Source organism: Monodon monoceros, unplaced genomic scaffold, assembly GCF_005190385.1.
Source record: "Monodon monoceros isolate NGI ecotype Baffin Bay Population unplaced genomic scaffold, NGI_Narwhal_1 Super_Scaffold_22, whole genome shotgun sequence".
NCBI classification, from domain to species: domain Eukaryota; kingdom Metazoa; phylum Chordata; class Mammalia; order Artiodactyla; family Monodontidae; genus Monodon; species Monodon monoceros.
Window position 1 is genome coordinate 56,377,025 of NW_021703779.1, and position 15,772 is coordinate 56,392,796.

The 15,772-nt window shown below is 42.0% G+C and overlaps 1 protein-coding gene across 1 annotated transcript in view; it reads right to left on the bottom strand.

Moving 5' to 3' along the window:
• Positions 1-7,397: 7,397 nt before the first annotated feature.
• The window catches only part of OPHN1 (oligophrenin 1), a 606,300-nt gene continuing 597,925 nt past the window's right edge, over positions 7,398-15,772 (bottom strand). The window contains exons 22-25 of the mRNA XM_029240840.1: positions 14,847-15,012; positions 13,711-13,761; positions 9,944-9,985; positions 7,398-8,733 (exon numbers count right to left, since the gene is read on the bottom strand). Coding sequence (XP_029096673.1) covers positions 9,952-9,985; positions 13,711-13,761; positions 14,847-15,012 — 251 coding nt within the window. The 3' untranslated portion in view covers positions 7,398-8,733; positions 9,944-9,951. The remainder of the gene's footprint in view (positions 8,734-9,943; positions 9,986-13,710; positions 13,762-14,846; positions 15,013-15,772) is intronic.

Genomic DNA, 15,772 nt, shown 5'->3' on the forward strand with positions numbered 1-15,772 from the left:
TCAGGACCTATGTACTCCCTCACCGAATACCTTTGAGGAAACACAATAAGCACTATTGTAATGACAGTAGGAGTGAAAAATGTAGGAGGAAGGGAGAGTAAGGGAGTGTGGGAAAGACAGCTGCTTCCCAGAATAGTATAAAGGGTTCCCATGAGGGTGAATGTACCTAAGCGACATCACCAGGAGCTTAACTGTCATAGGAGGAAGGAGCCCCTATTCCTCAAGTCATAGGAATGTTGGAAACTGCACAGGGCAGAGTAGCTGGGTCTGGGTTATTGGCATGAAACTCCTGCATGAGAGACTAAGTATGGGGGGGACTGAGCCATGCATGAGGACAGCTTCCATAGGGTGTTGGGGTTCAGGGTGGCTAGTTACAGGGCCAAGGAACATGACAGTTTCCAGATAATCAGTTCACTGTATTGAGGAATCCAAGAATCAGGTGGTAGATAGATAACATCTGGGAAGATTTTGAATGTCAGAGCATGATCCACTAGCCCTGAATGGATAGAGAAGATTCCATTCCTGGATATTAACTGAGGCAGCCACTACTACTACTACTACCACCACCACCACCACTGGTTAATATCAATTGAGCACTTACTTATTAAGGGCCAACCATGGTTATTTGGGTGAAGTAACTTGCCTATGGTGATTGAGGCATGAATATGGATAACGGTGTTTGAGTTCTTTTCAGAGGGGTTAGAGGCCAGGGCTAGCAAAGGAGATATGGAGAGCAGAGGAACTCAGCCTCTACTGAGTCCCTCTAGATCTCAACCTCAGAAGGGAGACAGAATTCTGAGTCCTGCAGGATGGTAGCAGGGGTGGAGAAGAGGCAAGTGACAGTTGAGACTGAGCTTGTCCATACCCCACCTACCTCACATCCTGATGGCTCTGGAAATTACAGTAGGATGGCACCTGCCAGCATCATGGTACCTAGATGAGAATAGCTGAGGAAGCAGAAATAAGAGGAATAAATCCAGGGCTGACAACACTAGTGGAAACTTAGTTCCCACAGGCTTGCCGAAGGCTGGGAAATGTAAGGCATAATAAAGGCCATTGCCTAGCCCTGTTCTCCCAAACCAGGAAAACCCTCTTTTGCAGCCTTAATTTTAGGCACTATTTTTGGATATGCTCAGGGCCTGGGTCTTCAAGAAATGGACTTCATAGAGGTTCATAGGAAATGATACAACTTGAATGCAAACCAAAATAGGGAGGCCCGCCTGCTCTGCAGAGGGCATTCCTGGGGCCGACCAATGTTGACCCCACCTACCTGGACTGACAATCTCCTTCTCTTCCAGCCACTGAGAAAATGTTGGGCACCTTCACTTTGCACTCCATTGGCCCCATAAAACCCAGCAAGTCTCTAAATTTGATTCCTTCAGGATGCTCAGCTGTCCTGACTTGGGTTATCAGAATGCCAGGACTCTGAGGGCAAGCTTAGAGGATCAAAGGTGCAAGGGACTTTTACTTGGCCTCCATCTCCCCTCTAGGAGAATTTTCCCCATCTGATAGAAGCCACAGGGGATTAGTTTAGGAATTTCTCTGGGTATGAATCCTGAATTCACCATTTCCTGGATGTGGGAATGTGAGCAAATGATGTAACTATTCTGTGCCTGAATTTCTCATCTGTAAAATGAGGCTAATACCAGTACTTACCTCATAGAAATATTATCTTCACAAATTCAGTAGACCCATGCAAAGCACTTAGGCAAACATCTGGCATGTACTAGATGCTGTAAGTGTCAGTTCTTCTGGTCAGGTGATATGGGGAATACATGTCTTATCTTGGGCCTTTGTGAAAACTACTTCTGCCCCCTCCTCATCTTAGGTAGAATGTTACTAGTTAAAGGACTGGTCACCAGCATTAATGTGCCATCTAGGAATACCATCAGCTTCCAAATAGTCCCCCTTGCACTCCAGCTACCACTCTTTTGGTGTGCTGCCTGATTGTGTCTGTGTGTGTTTGAGAAATGGGTGAAGTTGAACAACACGAATTTTTAACTTCCCATGTAGGTGGCATGTAAATGGTAATTTTTTTCTTCCCCAGGATTAAGTGGGGGACAACCATGTGTCTTTATGCTGAAAAGGGGTGCTTCTGTAGGGAGCTGCTCCGTGCCTGTTGTATGCAGCATTATGGTCCCCCAAGAAGATCCCATATCCTAATCTCCAGGACTGTGATTACATGGTAAAAGAGATGTTGAAGATAGGATTAAGGTTACTACTGACTTTAAAATAGGGAGACTATCCTGGATTATCTGTGCAGGCCCAATGAAATCACCCCAATGAAAGGTCGAGACTTGAAGAGCAGAGGCAGAAGAGAAAGTTAGATACAGAAAAGGAAGCAAAAGTATTTAGCCTGAAGACAGAGGGGGCCATATGTTGAAAAAATGGGGACCTCAGTCCTACAACAAGGAACTGATTTCTGCCAACAACCAGTGAGCTTGGAAGATGATCCTGAGCCCCAGATGACAACTACGTCCCTGACTGATATCTTGATTTTAGTTAAGTGAGACCCTGAGAATCCAGCCACACTATGCCAAACTTCTGACCTATAGAAACTGTGAGAGAATAAATGGAGGTTGTTTTAAGCCACTAAATTTGTAGTCATTTGTTACAGCAGCAATATAAAACTAATACAGTGTTTGTGGGCCTCACTTTGTACATGTCAAATGAGGGCAAAATACCTTGTCTTACCTACCTTATGGGTCTGTTATGAGAACAAAATGATGGACGTAAGTGTGCTCTGCAGAGTTTCAAGTTATAAAACTGTTAGGATATTCTCCAATAGTGGAAAAAATCGATCTGTTTTGAAACTATTGGATTGAAGCAATTAAGAGCTTAGAGCTCCTGACATTTCCCAGGAGAAATGCTGAGGGTCGGAGGGCTGATTCTCCTCTCCTGGAGAAGTACTGCAGCATAGTTGAAATCAGAAAACCTAGGTACAAGTCTATTTCTTTTCTGTGTGACCTTGGGCAAGTTAGGCCATCTCTCTGAGCATCAATAAAATGTGGGTAATCATCCCTGCTCTGCCTAGGTGACATGGCTGTATGATGCTCAACTGAAGAAATGAGTGTGAACATGTGATGGAAAAAAAGTACTCAGATGGAAGGCCTATTCATCCTCCCTAGTGTGTGCCTTACTGCTGGAAGCAGATATCTTGATTCTGGTAAACTAGTCACCCAAAGAAAGTAGAGTTGAAAGACCCTTGGGGTGGTACTCTGAGCACCTGTTTTCTGCCATTGGCTCTCGTGTGTGACTTTAGCCAAGTCCCTTCTCCTCTCTGAGTCTGTTTCTTCATTTTAAAAGTTTAGATTATAGCCAGTTGTCTTCAGCTAATGGGCATCAGAATCACCTGGAGAGATGGCAGATGGAGGATGAGCAAAATTTTCTCTTTTTTACAAGTCTCTCCTACCCCCAATAAACTATCCCCCACAAAGCCCAAATCAGAGGAGTTTTATTAAAGTATGTAGGAGTTTCACGTAAAGTATGCCTTATTCAGGATATAGGAGTTGATTCCTAAGTATGTGGTTTGAAGCAACTGGTTCTCAAAGGAGTCTGGATGCCTTGTTATACTTTAATTAAAATGCCGGCCAATTTCAAACCTGTTAACTAGTCATGCTCCTCCCAGTTCCTTGCAATTCCCATTAATGTTGCTTTGTTATGACTGATATTTCCTCCCAGAATACTCCTTCTCGTGTGAACTAAAGATACTAATCTCTGGCCAGACAAAACCCGGTAGAATTGTCCATGTTTTCATTACAATGTTGACTGTAGTAAAAGCCATAGCTGAGAATAACTGAATGTCAAAGCTGAAAAGCGCCTTTGGTTTAAAGACAGACAACTTGGGAGGGACTTGATCAGCATTACAGAGAGGCAGTGACAGAGGTGAGTGTGGACTCCAAATGCTCCTGAAGGGAGCTCTTTCCAATGCTCCATGTTGCCTTTCTATTGCCTTTGATGCTCAGAGGTTTGAAAGTCAAGTAACTTTCAGTCTTATTTCCTAGGCTGGTTTCACTATTCTTTGAAGTAGAAAAACTTAATTTATATGTCATCAAAGTATAATGCCATGTACAAAGCAATGTAAGAAGCAGGCAGCTATGGACACAATCTTTGTAAACACTTCCGACATACCAGATTGGCCTTATCTGCCATTTTTGGTTTTTGCCTCACAAAGAGGTCTCCTTCCTCAACCTGCTTTGTTGTCTTAAATGCCTTACAATCAGTGCTTCTCAGACTTTAATGTGCATAGCTATCTTCTGGAGACCTTATTAAAATACAAATTCTGATTCCAGATGTCTGGGATGGGGCCCAGGAATCTGCATTTCTCATAAGTTCCCAGGTAATGCTGATGCTGAGGCTGTTTATAGACCATATTTGGAGTAGCAAGACTTGCAGACGTTGTTAATCTCATTTCTAAACATCTTCTCCATTTATTGTCAACATTCCTTTACCACTGGAGGTAGTGTGGTGTATTAGAAACAGGAACGGCCCTGTAGCTTCTAGTCCTGGGTTTCTATCAATCCCTAACTGTGTGACATTGGGCAAATCATTTCTCATCTTCCTGAGCCTCAAGTTTCCTTATCTGTAGAATGGGGCTGTCACCTGTCACACAATGATGTTGTGAGGCCTGAAGGAATAACTGGGCTTGGTACAAAATAGACTGTAGATGGAGATGCCTAGGTACAAAAAGATTCTGGGCCTACATTTCCTTAGAATTGCAAAAGACAACATGAGCAGTGGATCATGCAAAATATGCTCAAAGATTGTTTCCATGACAAAACTGTAGATGGAGGCCATTAATACTAGACAGTCCGCATACTTTATTAAAAGTCACATGAATGGACCCCAGGATCTAATTCTTTTTTCTTCTGATGTTACATATGTATTTCACAAATGTGTCTTTCTAGCATCTATTAATGTCCTTGGCATCAAGTGATTGTTTTCCCTATGAAAGTGAAGGTTTTTCTTCATCAAAAACATCTCTTCAAGATATCTTGCTTTTCTCTGAAATTTTTCAATGCTTCTGAAGCTTTTTCTGGGCTTGTAATGTGTCAAGGCCATTTGTCTGTAGCCACATTAAAAATAGTATAATTGATCTACATTCTTTCAAAAGCAATTTTTTCTAGTCACAGAAATACTTCTATTACTTTATTTGTTCTAGCTATTACAGAATTAAGGAACTTCTTGAAAAGGGAAGGATTCTTTCCCACTATTGCAACTTATTTTAGAAATACTCTACATGACACCACTTTATTACTCAATTTGGACGCTGAGTTTTGCCCCTCAGTGGCTGGGCAACACACTCCATCATTTTTTAAACAAAAACTTCAATAATATTTATTATTCTAAATCATCTCTTAACTTTTGCTATCACCACAAAAAACCCTTAATAGGGGTTTGATCCCAAGGCATCAAGTCCTGCAGAAGCACCAAGACCAATTCTATTCCTCAAACCATGTGTGGATGTTGCCAGTCTCTTGGGGTGAAACTGCACATGCTAGAACCTTGATGAAGTAACAGACATATACAAGGACCTTTTTTTCTTTGAAAAACAGCTAGGCCAAGGACTTGAAAACTACCAACTAAAAAATAAATCCTTCATGTCACAAGGTAAAAGTAAATGATCCGTTTTAAGATGGATTATCAAATGGGCATTCTGAAGGTGAGGAGAAAACATAACTCAGAAATCTCTTTCAGCCCAGTTTTTATTCCCCTGTAAACTGGACCTTCATCCCCTCCTTACTCTCAAATACTTGCCTTTTAACATTTTGTTAAGTATGCCAGCTCCAGTAATATGGCTTTTATATGGCAAAGGGAAAACAACATGGGGTGCAGAGTCATAGAGAGCTGGATTAGAATAACAATTCTGTTATTTACTTTCTGTGTGAACTTGAGCCAGTTAATTTTAGCCTGCTGGGTCATAAATCCTTTATCTGTAGAATGAGGAGGATAGCATCCACTTGCATGATTATTGTAGGGACTAAATTATATAATGTATATGAAGCATCTAGCACTTAGTAGGTGCTTAATAAATGTTAACACTGTCAGCTCAACATTTACAGTTCATCCATTGACAGTTTCTCCTACCTGTTGGCTGAGGTATGCAGATAGTTTCCTACAATTGACACGCTTCAATTATCACCCCCTTCCCATAGCCTCTTCTGAATGCCTATCCATCCATCAAGCGTAGGCCAAGCCATTCTCATTCCACAGAAGCTTTTGCTCTTTAAATCAGAGAACAAAAGGGTAGGTGCTGAGGTTCATTCTTTGGGTATAGCCCAGGGCAGGGGTAGAGCCAGCCAGGCACTGCTCCTTGGCTTCCAGTCGGACTGGTGATCCCAACTCTTTAGGCCAGGCTCTTGATCTGTGTCCCAGGAAACACATAGCAATCTCACAGCCACATTTCTGGGACACATATTCTACTGGAATTGTGGTGGCTTTCTCTGGTTCTCAATAATCTCTCAATATTTGTAGTGGTGACTGTGGAATTTCCCCCCAAGGAAACCAGAGTGAAATCATGTCTCTAATATCTTGAAAGGTACTGAGGCCCCATTGGCCACTGCTTCTGTGGCTAAAATCTGCACACCTGCTTTGTTTAGTTAGTCATCTAATGGGACAGAGCAGAGAGGCCACAGCTCAGACTGGGGCTCAATGAGTACTTCCTGAGTGAGGCCAGTAGGCCTCACAGAGATTCCCTTTTAGGGAGAGCAGCAGGTAGAATGGTGCCCACTTGGCTTACTTTATCCTGGTTTCTTAGCAACTTGGCCTTTGAGACTGGGTAGGGCTGAGAGTTCAATATGGCCACCTGGGTACATCGTCATTAAGAATGTCATCAAATTGCTATTCAATTACTTCCACAAAGGCTCTCAGTGTGTTTAGCTTACATGTTACTAACTCATCAATAAGCCATATTTAGAATTCAATCTTGAAAGTAGCTATTGCCTTTCAGTAACACTGTTCCAAAGGCATCTCAGAGTTGGTTTGGGCATGGGTGCATTCTCTTTCTCATCTCCCTCTCCCTTACCCTCTCTCTAGCCTCCCCTCTCCCCATATCTATGCTTCTTTCTCAGTACTATAGTCAGTGCACTAGTGGGGCCTGGCTAGAAGAGTCCAATAGGAAAGTCCTTTCTCTCACACTGGACCACATTATAATTACACAGACCCTAAAGACAGGCTATCTTAAAGCCCACCCTAAAGCCAAGGCACCTGTGTGGAAACAAGTGATGACACTTTCTCCAGCAGCTTCTCTTCAACAAACAGGAATCAGAAATGTCTACTCGTCAGATTTCTGACTCACTACACTGTGTTTTAATTCCTTTCCAATGATTGAAATAGCAAATGAGGAAGACCAGGAGCTTATGTCTGGAAGTTCCATATGGTGGCAAATATGTGTGGCTCAAGAAAGAGGGTAAAAGCCAGATCCTCAAAATGATGGCCATTAAAGCGACCAATCATAAGCCCCCTTGCTAGATAAGCATGGTGTAATGGAAAGAACCTTGTGTAGGTGCCCAGGGATGTGGTATCTTGTTTACATATGGCTGCTAACTTGCTCTGCCTCAGTTTCCCCAATGGTAAACTAAGGAGTTAGACTAAATAATTCTGAAAGGCCTTTCTAATCAAATATTTTATAGGTCATAAAAAGAGTCTTTTATCTCAAAGGCTGTGGTTCTTAACCTTTATTGTGTCACAGGCCCAATCTGAAATTCACTAGAATGTTATGGACCATTTCCTCAGAAAAGGCATATTGAAAAGGCATACCATTTCAGAGGCTTTATGAAGTTCCTGAATCCATAGATAATGGGTTAAGAACTGTTTCTTTCAGGTGATAAAACAGCTTATCTGCAGAAGGCAGACATGAAGCAACAGTGACAACTGCCTGGCCTCAATCCATCTTAACAATTCTCCCCAGCATTTGACCCAAAAATGGAACTCCTGCAGAACAAACACAGTCTGCCTTTTTTAAAAGAACTGTCTTCAGCTTTTGTTTCTTTCTTGATTGCTTGGAAAGGAAGCTGTCAGGAGAAAACAGGAGGAAGAATAATTCAAACAGACCTAGGCTTTGACATGTAAAACATGCTTTGCAGATTTGTCTTAAGCAGCTGTATGCAAAAGCAGGAAGGCCACCTTCCTGAGTCCACTTGGAGGGATTGTGGGGGCATCACTCATTCTGTCTGGTCCCATAAGAGCAGACACATTCTTGGCAATATATTACAGCGCCAAAGCTCCAAACTGGCACCAGGGTCCATATCCTCAGTAAGAGACATTAAGATTCTCGAAAGTTCAGCAAACATTCCTACTCCCCTACTTCCAAGGTAAGCAATGGCCCCAACTCAAGTAACTTCTGGTTCAGGGTAAGACTTCTGAGATCAATCTTTAGCCCCAAATCTTTCAGAGCTAGATGGCCTTTTGAGGAGGCAGGAAGTTCAGAGAGGAGTTGAAAACTGAGCTCCTCTCTTCGACTTAGGTCGGTGGATAGCTTGGTTTCTGTAGTCTGCCTTGAGGGAGTTCAGCCATTCACAGTCTTATAGGAGCTCAAGATAGACCTTCTGAGGGAATGAAGGCAGAATACAAAGGAGAAATAAACTTGTATCTAGGATGTTTGTCCCTTATTTTATAGCCTCCCAGAGCCTGAAGGTGCAGGGCCAGGAAAGATCTGCTCTTCAGCACACAAGGGTTTGAAGAAGACTCTTCTAGAACCTGGAAAGGGTCCCCTGAGGCCAAGGTTTTTGAAACCTGAAAGGGAAAGAAGAGAGTAAGGAATTAGCTAGGACTGGTTAAACACTTAACAGCCACTGAGCAGTAGGCCCTCTCTTGGTAGGTAGCTAATCTTCTGAGCAATAGCGGCTGGGTAGAAAAAGGCCCTTATAACTCAGATCCCATGAAACTGTCCTAATACGGTGCTAAAATCAGGGCTGGAAACTGTGTGCCTTAAGCCTGAACTCTAATCCCCAAAAAGTCCATAGGAGATACAGATGCCTGATACCTCTGAGATTACCCACCTTGCTGAATGGCCACTGCCTTTATGGCCCTACAATAACTCCAAACTTCCTTTTACTGAGACTTCACCTTCATGAGAGCTGATAAGAAAACGCTTATCTACCCATAGACCTCTGAGGACTGGCAGTGATATGAAGAAAAGGAAGGCTGAGGAGTACATGGAAAGCTCTGCTCCAGATACCTGGATCTGATTTACGTGTGTATTGGTTCATGTCATGCCAGCAATCTGATTGTCAATCACAACTCCTAGTAGAGAAAGAAATTTCCATGATCTCCATGGTTCTGGTGATCTTAGTAAGTTACTTATCCCCTTTGAACCTCAGTTCCTTTATTTGTTGAGTGAAAATACATATTAACTTCCCTATTTCTGGTATTTGATATGGACTAAATGATATAATGGATGTGAAAATGCTTTGCATTAGACAAATACAAAGAACTAAGGATGAAGGTTCAAGGGGTAAGACTGAAATTGTGATTTGATCTGAAGGAATGAAGTTCCCCTACAAATACTAAGGTAGACTCTTGGGACCTGCTATAATATCAAATGAGAGGTTACTGATATTCTTATAGACCCAAAGGATGTCGGAGTTAAAAGGTTCCAAACATTTCATCTTACATATTGGGAAATTGAGGCCCAGAGAAGGAAATGTAATTGCCCAAAATTTCACAATTTAGGATTCCTAATGACCTTGATTCAAAGGCAATTTGTAAAACTATACTGTAGTTTGGCTGAGCAAGAAAGAAATGAAACTTAAAAACACAGAGAACCTCAGAATTAAAAGGCAGTAAGTTTAAGGGTCATGTAATTACAGGGTAGTGAACTGAGGCATGGAGGTGAATTCCCACCCTCTGGACCTACATGGCACTCCAGTCCTCAAAAACTCAGATCTCATAAAGAAGGTATATGTGTAACAAGGTTTTGTAATCAGGGATGGATACTACATACCTGAGGCCTCAACTCTCATCTCCAGGAAGTCTGCCTTGAGAACTGTGGGTAAAGGAGGAAAGACATTTCACTAAGACTCTAGAAATCAGAACTGGAAAGGAAAGCAAGTGGATGGGTGACCCTTCCAGGACGGTGGCAATTAGGCCATTTGAAAAATGAGGAAGTGATTCCATCCAGATGTTTCAAAACATCTCACTCCATGCTTATAGGTTGGCATACCTCTCTGCCAGATTTAGAGAGCCCAGTATCCCAGACACAAAGACATCTTTCAGGTGCCAGCACAATCCTTCAAGTGCCATACTATGGGAGGCAAGGGAAGACCAGAGGAATTGGCCAAAGGCCAAAGACTACATTCCGTGATTATCTCCAATGGGAAAAAGGCAAAGACGGAAGGCAAGTGCCTTGTGAAACATGAATCTTTCTTTGCCTTGAAGACCAAACCAGCCTCTTGATGTGCTTAGATTGGTCCTAAAGTAGCCTTGTCTGGGGATGGTTGGAGGCAAGAGACAATCCTGGAGAATCAAGCTCCATATAATTTGGCCAGAAAATCCCAGACAACAGCTTGTCCCAGGGCTATATCCTGAACATTGTTTTTCTCTTCTCTCTTAAGTCTATTAGTACCTACTCCCTGAGTGATCTTATTCCCATCCATGATTTCAATCCCCATCAAATACTGAGACCACTCCCCAAAGGTTACTATTCATATTGTAGTATATGTGAATGCCCCTATAAATTTGTACAGTGGCTGTACTTAACAGTTCTACCTCTAAACCTACGTAGATCCAGCCCCAATTACTAGTCTAAGTTGCAGTTACCCACTGGACATCTCTATCTGGATGTCCCACAGAGTCTTCATACACACTGTGTCCAAAATTGAGCAGAGAAACTTTCCCACAAAACCTATTCCTCCATGATTAATTATTGCTACCATCTACCTAACTGCCCAAGTTAGACTTTCTTCTCTCTTAATCTTTCTCCAATGCTCCATGTTTGAAAAGTCAGCAAGGTCTTACTGAGTCTACCTCAAATCTGTCCTTTCATTCCATTCCTATTGACAATGCCATACATCAGGACCTCATCAACTCTTGCCAGGATGATTAGCCTCCAAACTGGTCTCCCTGCCTCCAGGTTTTACTCTCCCAACTATCTTCCTCATTAACAGCAGAATGTGTGTGTGTGTTTTTTTTTCTAAAATAACTCAGACAGCTTAGAATATGCATTGTCATGCTGAAAAGTTTTCCATGACACCCCATGGACTACAGAATAAAGACCAAACTCCTTAGTACGTCATATAAGGCATTTACAATCTGGCCCCAATCCATCTTCTTGGCCTCAACTCTAGCTAAGCTTCTTTCTTCTCACCCTCACATTCTAGCCAAAGTGGAACACTAATCACTTTGTGAACCTGCCTTGCATAAGCTATTCTGCCTTACTGAAATGTCTTCCCCTCCCTTCTCTTCTTGATGAGCCACTTCTCATTTTATTTCAAGTTTTTAATTTTTTTTAATTGTTGTATTGTAGAAGGGAGATGAATGAGAAGTGAGGTCATTCAAATGTCAGGTTACATAGAGTCAGGTGTACAAACTGGAAGCAAAAAGGGGCAGAGAAAAGGTTAAACAGATCATTTTCATTAGAGATGAGATGGGATTGACTGTGGCTAGTCTAAGAATCTTGACCAGTAGCCATCATGTAGGTGCACTGATGCAAGTGGTGGTTACAAAATTGGGGCCTAGACAGAAGGGGTGCTTTCCTTATATGGATGCTGAGTGGGAGGAACCTGTGGGTACCTAGGAAGGTGGCTTATTACATATTGGAGGACTGGTGTACCCACCTTGGCCTTACCCACAATCCTGCCAAGATGGAATCTGGGGATAAGGAACAGGATTAAATTTAGGTTCCAGAGGCCTGAAAATGGGATTGGTCAGGTTGTCCTCCAGCCTGAAGTGCCTGCTTTGACCACAGTGCCCTATGTTGCAGTTGGTCAAAGACCTCCCTGAGCACTAAATGACAAAGCCCAGGTAGTGGTTACCAATCTTTCCACACTTTCAACACTAGGTTGGCTATAGTTTCCCTATTAAAAGTCAGGCTGCCTTAAAGATTCTGTTGGACTTTGTTCATGCCTAGTATGTATCCCTCTCAATGCCTTGGTTCCCTGTCCAAAGCTACAGATCAATCCCTCACATTTTCAGTGTATTCTACCCATCTTTAAAGCCCCATCTCAGATATAACTTCCTCTAAAAAGCTTTCCTTTAGATATGCCTAGTTCATTCTGTTAATTCTAGTTTGCTTCATTCTATTTCCCCGGTATTTATTTCTCATATGGTTTATCCTAGGGAAGTTGGAAGGACCACCAGGAAGTAGGAAGTAGTCCTGCTCATAGGCAGATACTTTATTAAGAATATAAAGTATTCTCTCTCTTTCTGTTTTTCTTTTTTTCCCTCAAGCCTATCTGATTAAGCCTGCTTTAAAAATGTCCTAGGTGAAAACTTTATCTTCATTCTATCAGTAAGAGAAATCTGGGGCTTTGACCTCACTTTCATTTGTTATGGTAGAATAAATGGTAAATTATTGTCTAAGGAGAATTTGGCCTAGTCTAGAGTTCCTTGTGGCTGACTGCCAAGCAGAACTAGGGTGACCTGCTGTTCAGAATCATGTCCTGGTGAGTTGGGTCCCACAGTTTTAACTAGATGATGTCAAACCTATCCCAGCTCCAGTGCTGGTAAAGGCACATTGTTCTGCTTTTAACTGAATACCTGGAAGAGTTACACTCCTGTCACCCATCAGGAAGCACAATTTTGAACTCTCTGATAAGCAACATTGAATAAACTCACAGAAGAGTGCCTGAAGGCTAAGCAATCATTTCTCCAGGTGTTTTAGTCTAAAGGGTGCCAAATGATAGGCCTTGGAAAGCCTGTACCAGTACTTGAGGGATTTTAAAAACAAATTAACTGGAAGAAAGAAATAAAGGAAGGAAATTTAAAAAACCCAGACTCCCAGGCCCTACTCCTGGAGATTCTGTTTTAGTGGGTCTAGAGCATAAGGCAGGAATCTGTGTTCATTTTATTTTTCCTCAAAATTTTCCAGGTGATTTATATGTTCAGCCAGTTCGAAAACAACCACCTAAGTCTAATGTTTACCTCTGAAATGAGGGCTATGCTTATTCTAAGGCTGTTTATATAAGAATATTGCTTTCTATATATTCATATCCGCTGCCCTTTTAGAATATAATAGGGTCTAAATAAGTAAACTAACAAAAAAATTAGACCTACATCGAGCATAAAGTTTTTGCAATACCACTTGGCATGTGAGTACTCTATGTATGTGTGAGAGAGAGAGGAGAAAGAGAGAAAGAGATGGAAAGACAGAGTCAGAGAGGCAGAGACAACAGATACAGAGATAGACAAAGAAAGAGAGACAAGGAGAGAGACAGAAAAAGAGTCAAAGAGGTAGGGAAACAGAGACATAAGTAGAAAAACATAAGGAGAGACACAAACAGACTGAGAATTACAGAGACAGAGAAACAGTGTGCGAGAGACAAATGGACAAGAGTGACAAAGGCAGAGAGACACACAGTTATAGAGACAAAGACAGAGACACAGGGAGACAGAGAGACAATGTTGGGGGAGAGAAAGGAACAAACACAGACAGAGAGAAAGAGACAGAGCTACAGAGAAACAAAAGTACAATGTTAAGAGAGCAAATGACATGCTCATGATACATTTATTAAAAAGTTATTTGGTTTCATTTCTGTCACCTGCATCTCTTACCTTCCTGTTTTCCGGGAAGCTATTTCAAAGAACCTGGTCCTGGAAGCCACCCTGCAAAGAGAAGCCAACCAAGTCCCATGAGTTGCTCTGGAATATGTGTGGGAACCAATGGCCAATGGAAAGGAAAAGAAAATATGAACCAGATAGGCCACCAATGCCAGGCTCTGCCTTAGCTTGCAAAGGATCTGGGTCTGAGGAAAAACCCAAGTATCAGAATGTGAAATGGCTCAGAGACCATAGGCACCCCCAAGGCTATGGCTGATACTCTTTGCTTCCCCTTGGTTCAGAATGATCTAAGTATGTTGCCCATTCAGATTACTCTTGGGAGAAATAAGTGAAACAAGTTCTTGGTTTCAGAGTATAATTTTTGACATTTTGCAAATACACTTAGCTAATTAGTCCAAACAGTAGAGGCTCTGTTTTTTTTATTTCCTCAATTTTGCAATTATGGAAAACAAGAGACACAAGAAAAAGGAACACTAGGAGGCAGGATACTGAGAGGGGTCCCAGGCACTGGCTGAGGAGAGGCCGGCCAGGCTAGTTTTGTGGCCAAGAAAAGCTGGTCCCTGAGAGTTGCTGTGGCCCCACCTTAGCTGCTCTATCCCTGATTCCTTGGCTTACAGGCCAGACTCAGGAAGGCCAGTTGGATAAAAGCTCTGCTACTACCCTGTAAGAGGCTCTCTGGAGAATCTGAGTCATTTTGGAAGATTTTTAAAAATCATACCTTCTCTTTAAAAAAAAAAGCTTCAAAGCACATGTAAAATGACCAAATCTGTTCATTAAATTACTTTTAAAACCAGTAGTAATAATAAGAAAAAAAATTTACAGAGGCAAAGAAGCATGAAAGCAGCCGGTAATCTTATCACCCTAGAGAGATCAGGGAGACTAAGAAAAATGGGTCTCCTATCGGGTACCAAGATTTAAACACCTCAGCTTTAGGAAAAATCTCCCAGCTTTAAGTGTTGCGTAGAACGCTCCAAACAGAGCTGGTCTGCGACAGTCCCCTACACTATGAAGTGAACGATACCCTGGAGTTGTGCATTGTACACCCTTCACAACCATAATGGTGATACTGAAAGCATTCTTAGTGGTCTAAGGTGGACTTTAGGTCAAGGTTGAAAAACAACTCTACTTACACAGACGATGGGATTTCCCCTGCATTGCCAGTCACTATATCTGGCTTTGGTTCAGGTTTCTGGGTAGTAGTTGCCCGGCAGGGAGGATCTGGAGGCCTCACTGGGGGTCGGATGATGGTTGGCTTTTCTCCTGGAGGCCGAACTATGCTGAAACTGTCAGAGTCTCCTGGAAAAGAGAACAGCAAGAACTTGAACAGTGAGCCAAATGGAACACTACTCCTCAGCAGGTACCCAATATTGCAGCTATCATGGCCACCTCCCTTGGTCCCCATTTCTTTTTGGTAACTAACAACTCTGGATTAAAAAATATATTCTTCCAGAAGCTGTCCCTTCAGAAAGTCTATGTTTGAACCTCATCTCTGGACCTTCACATTTGTGTGACCTAGGGTATGTCACATCAATTTGCTCAGTCTCAGTTTCCTCAACCATATAATCAAGACTAAAAATATATTATCTTACAGAGACATTGAGAGGATTTACTTGGGTAGTAATATGTTTAGTACTGTCACTGGCACATAGCAGGTGCTTAGTCAATGTTTGATGATAAATTTGTTATATTCATCATCACCAAAAATGAGTCTATTTTCACTTAAGCCTTGACTATTGTGGCAGTCTCCTAGCTCACCTTTCTGCCTCTATGTCTTAGTTTCCAGGTCACTCAGTACAAAATAAATACACATAATTTTTTAATAAAATGATTCTGGCAGGAATATAGTGAAACATATGCATGCACACACTGCTGGGGGCACTGTACACTGGGCTTATTCTAACTAGGTAGCCATCAATAATTCTGGAACAGAGTATCATACACCAGAGGGCAGACAGCAGAAGCAAGAAGAACTACAGTCCTGCAGACTGTGGAACAAAAAACACATTCACAGAAAGATAGACAAGATGAAAAGGCAGAGGGCTATATACCAGATGAA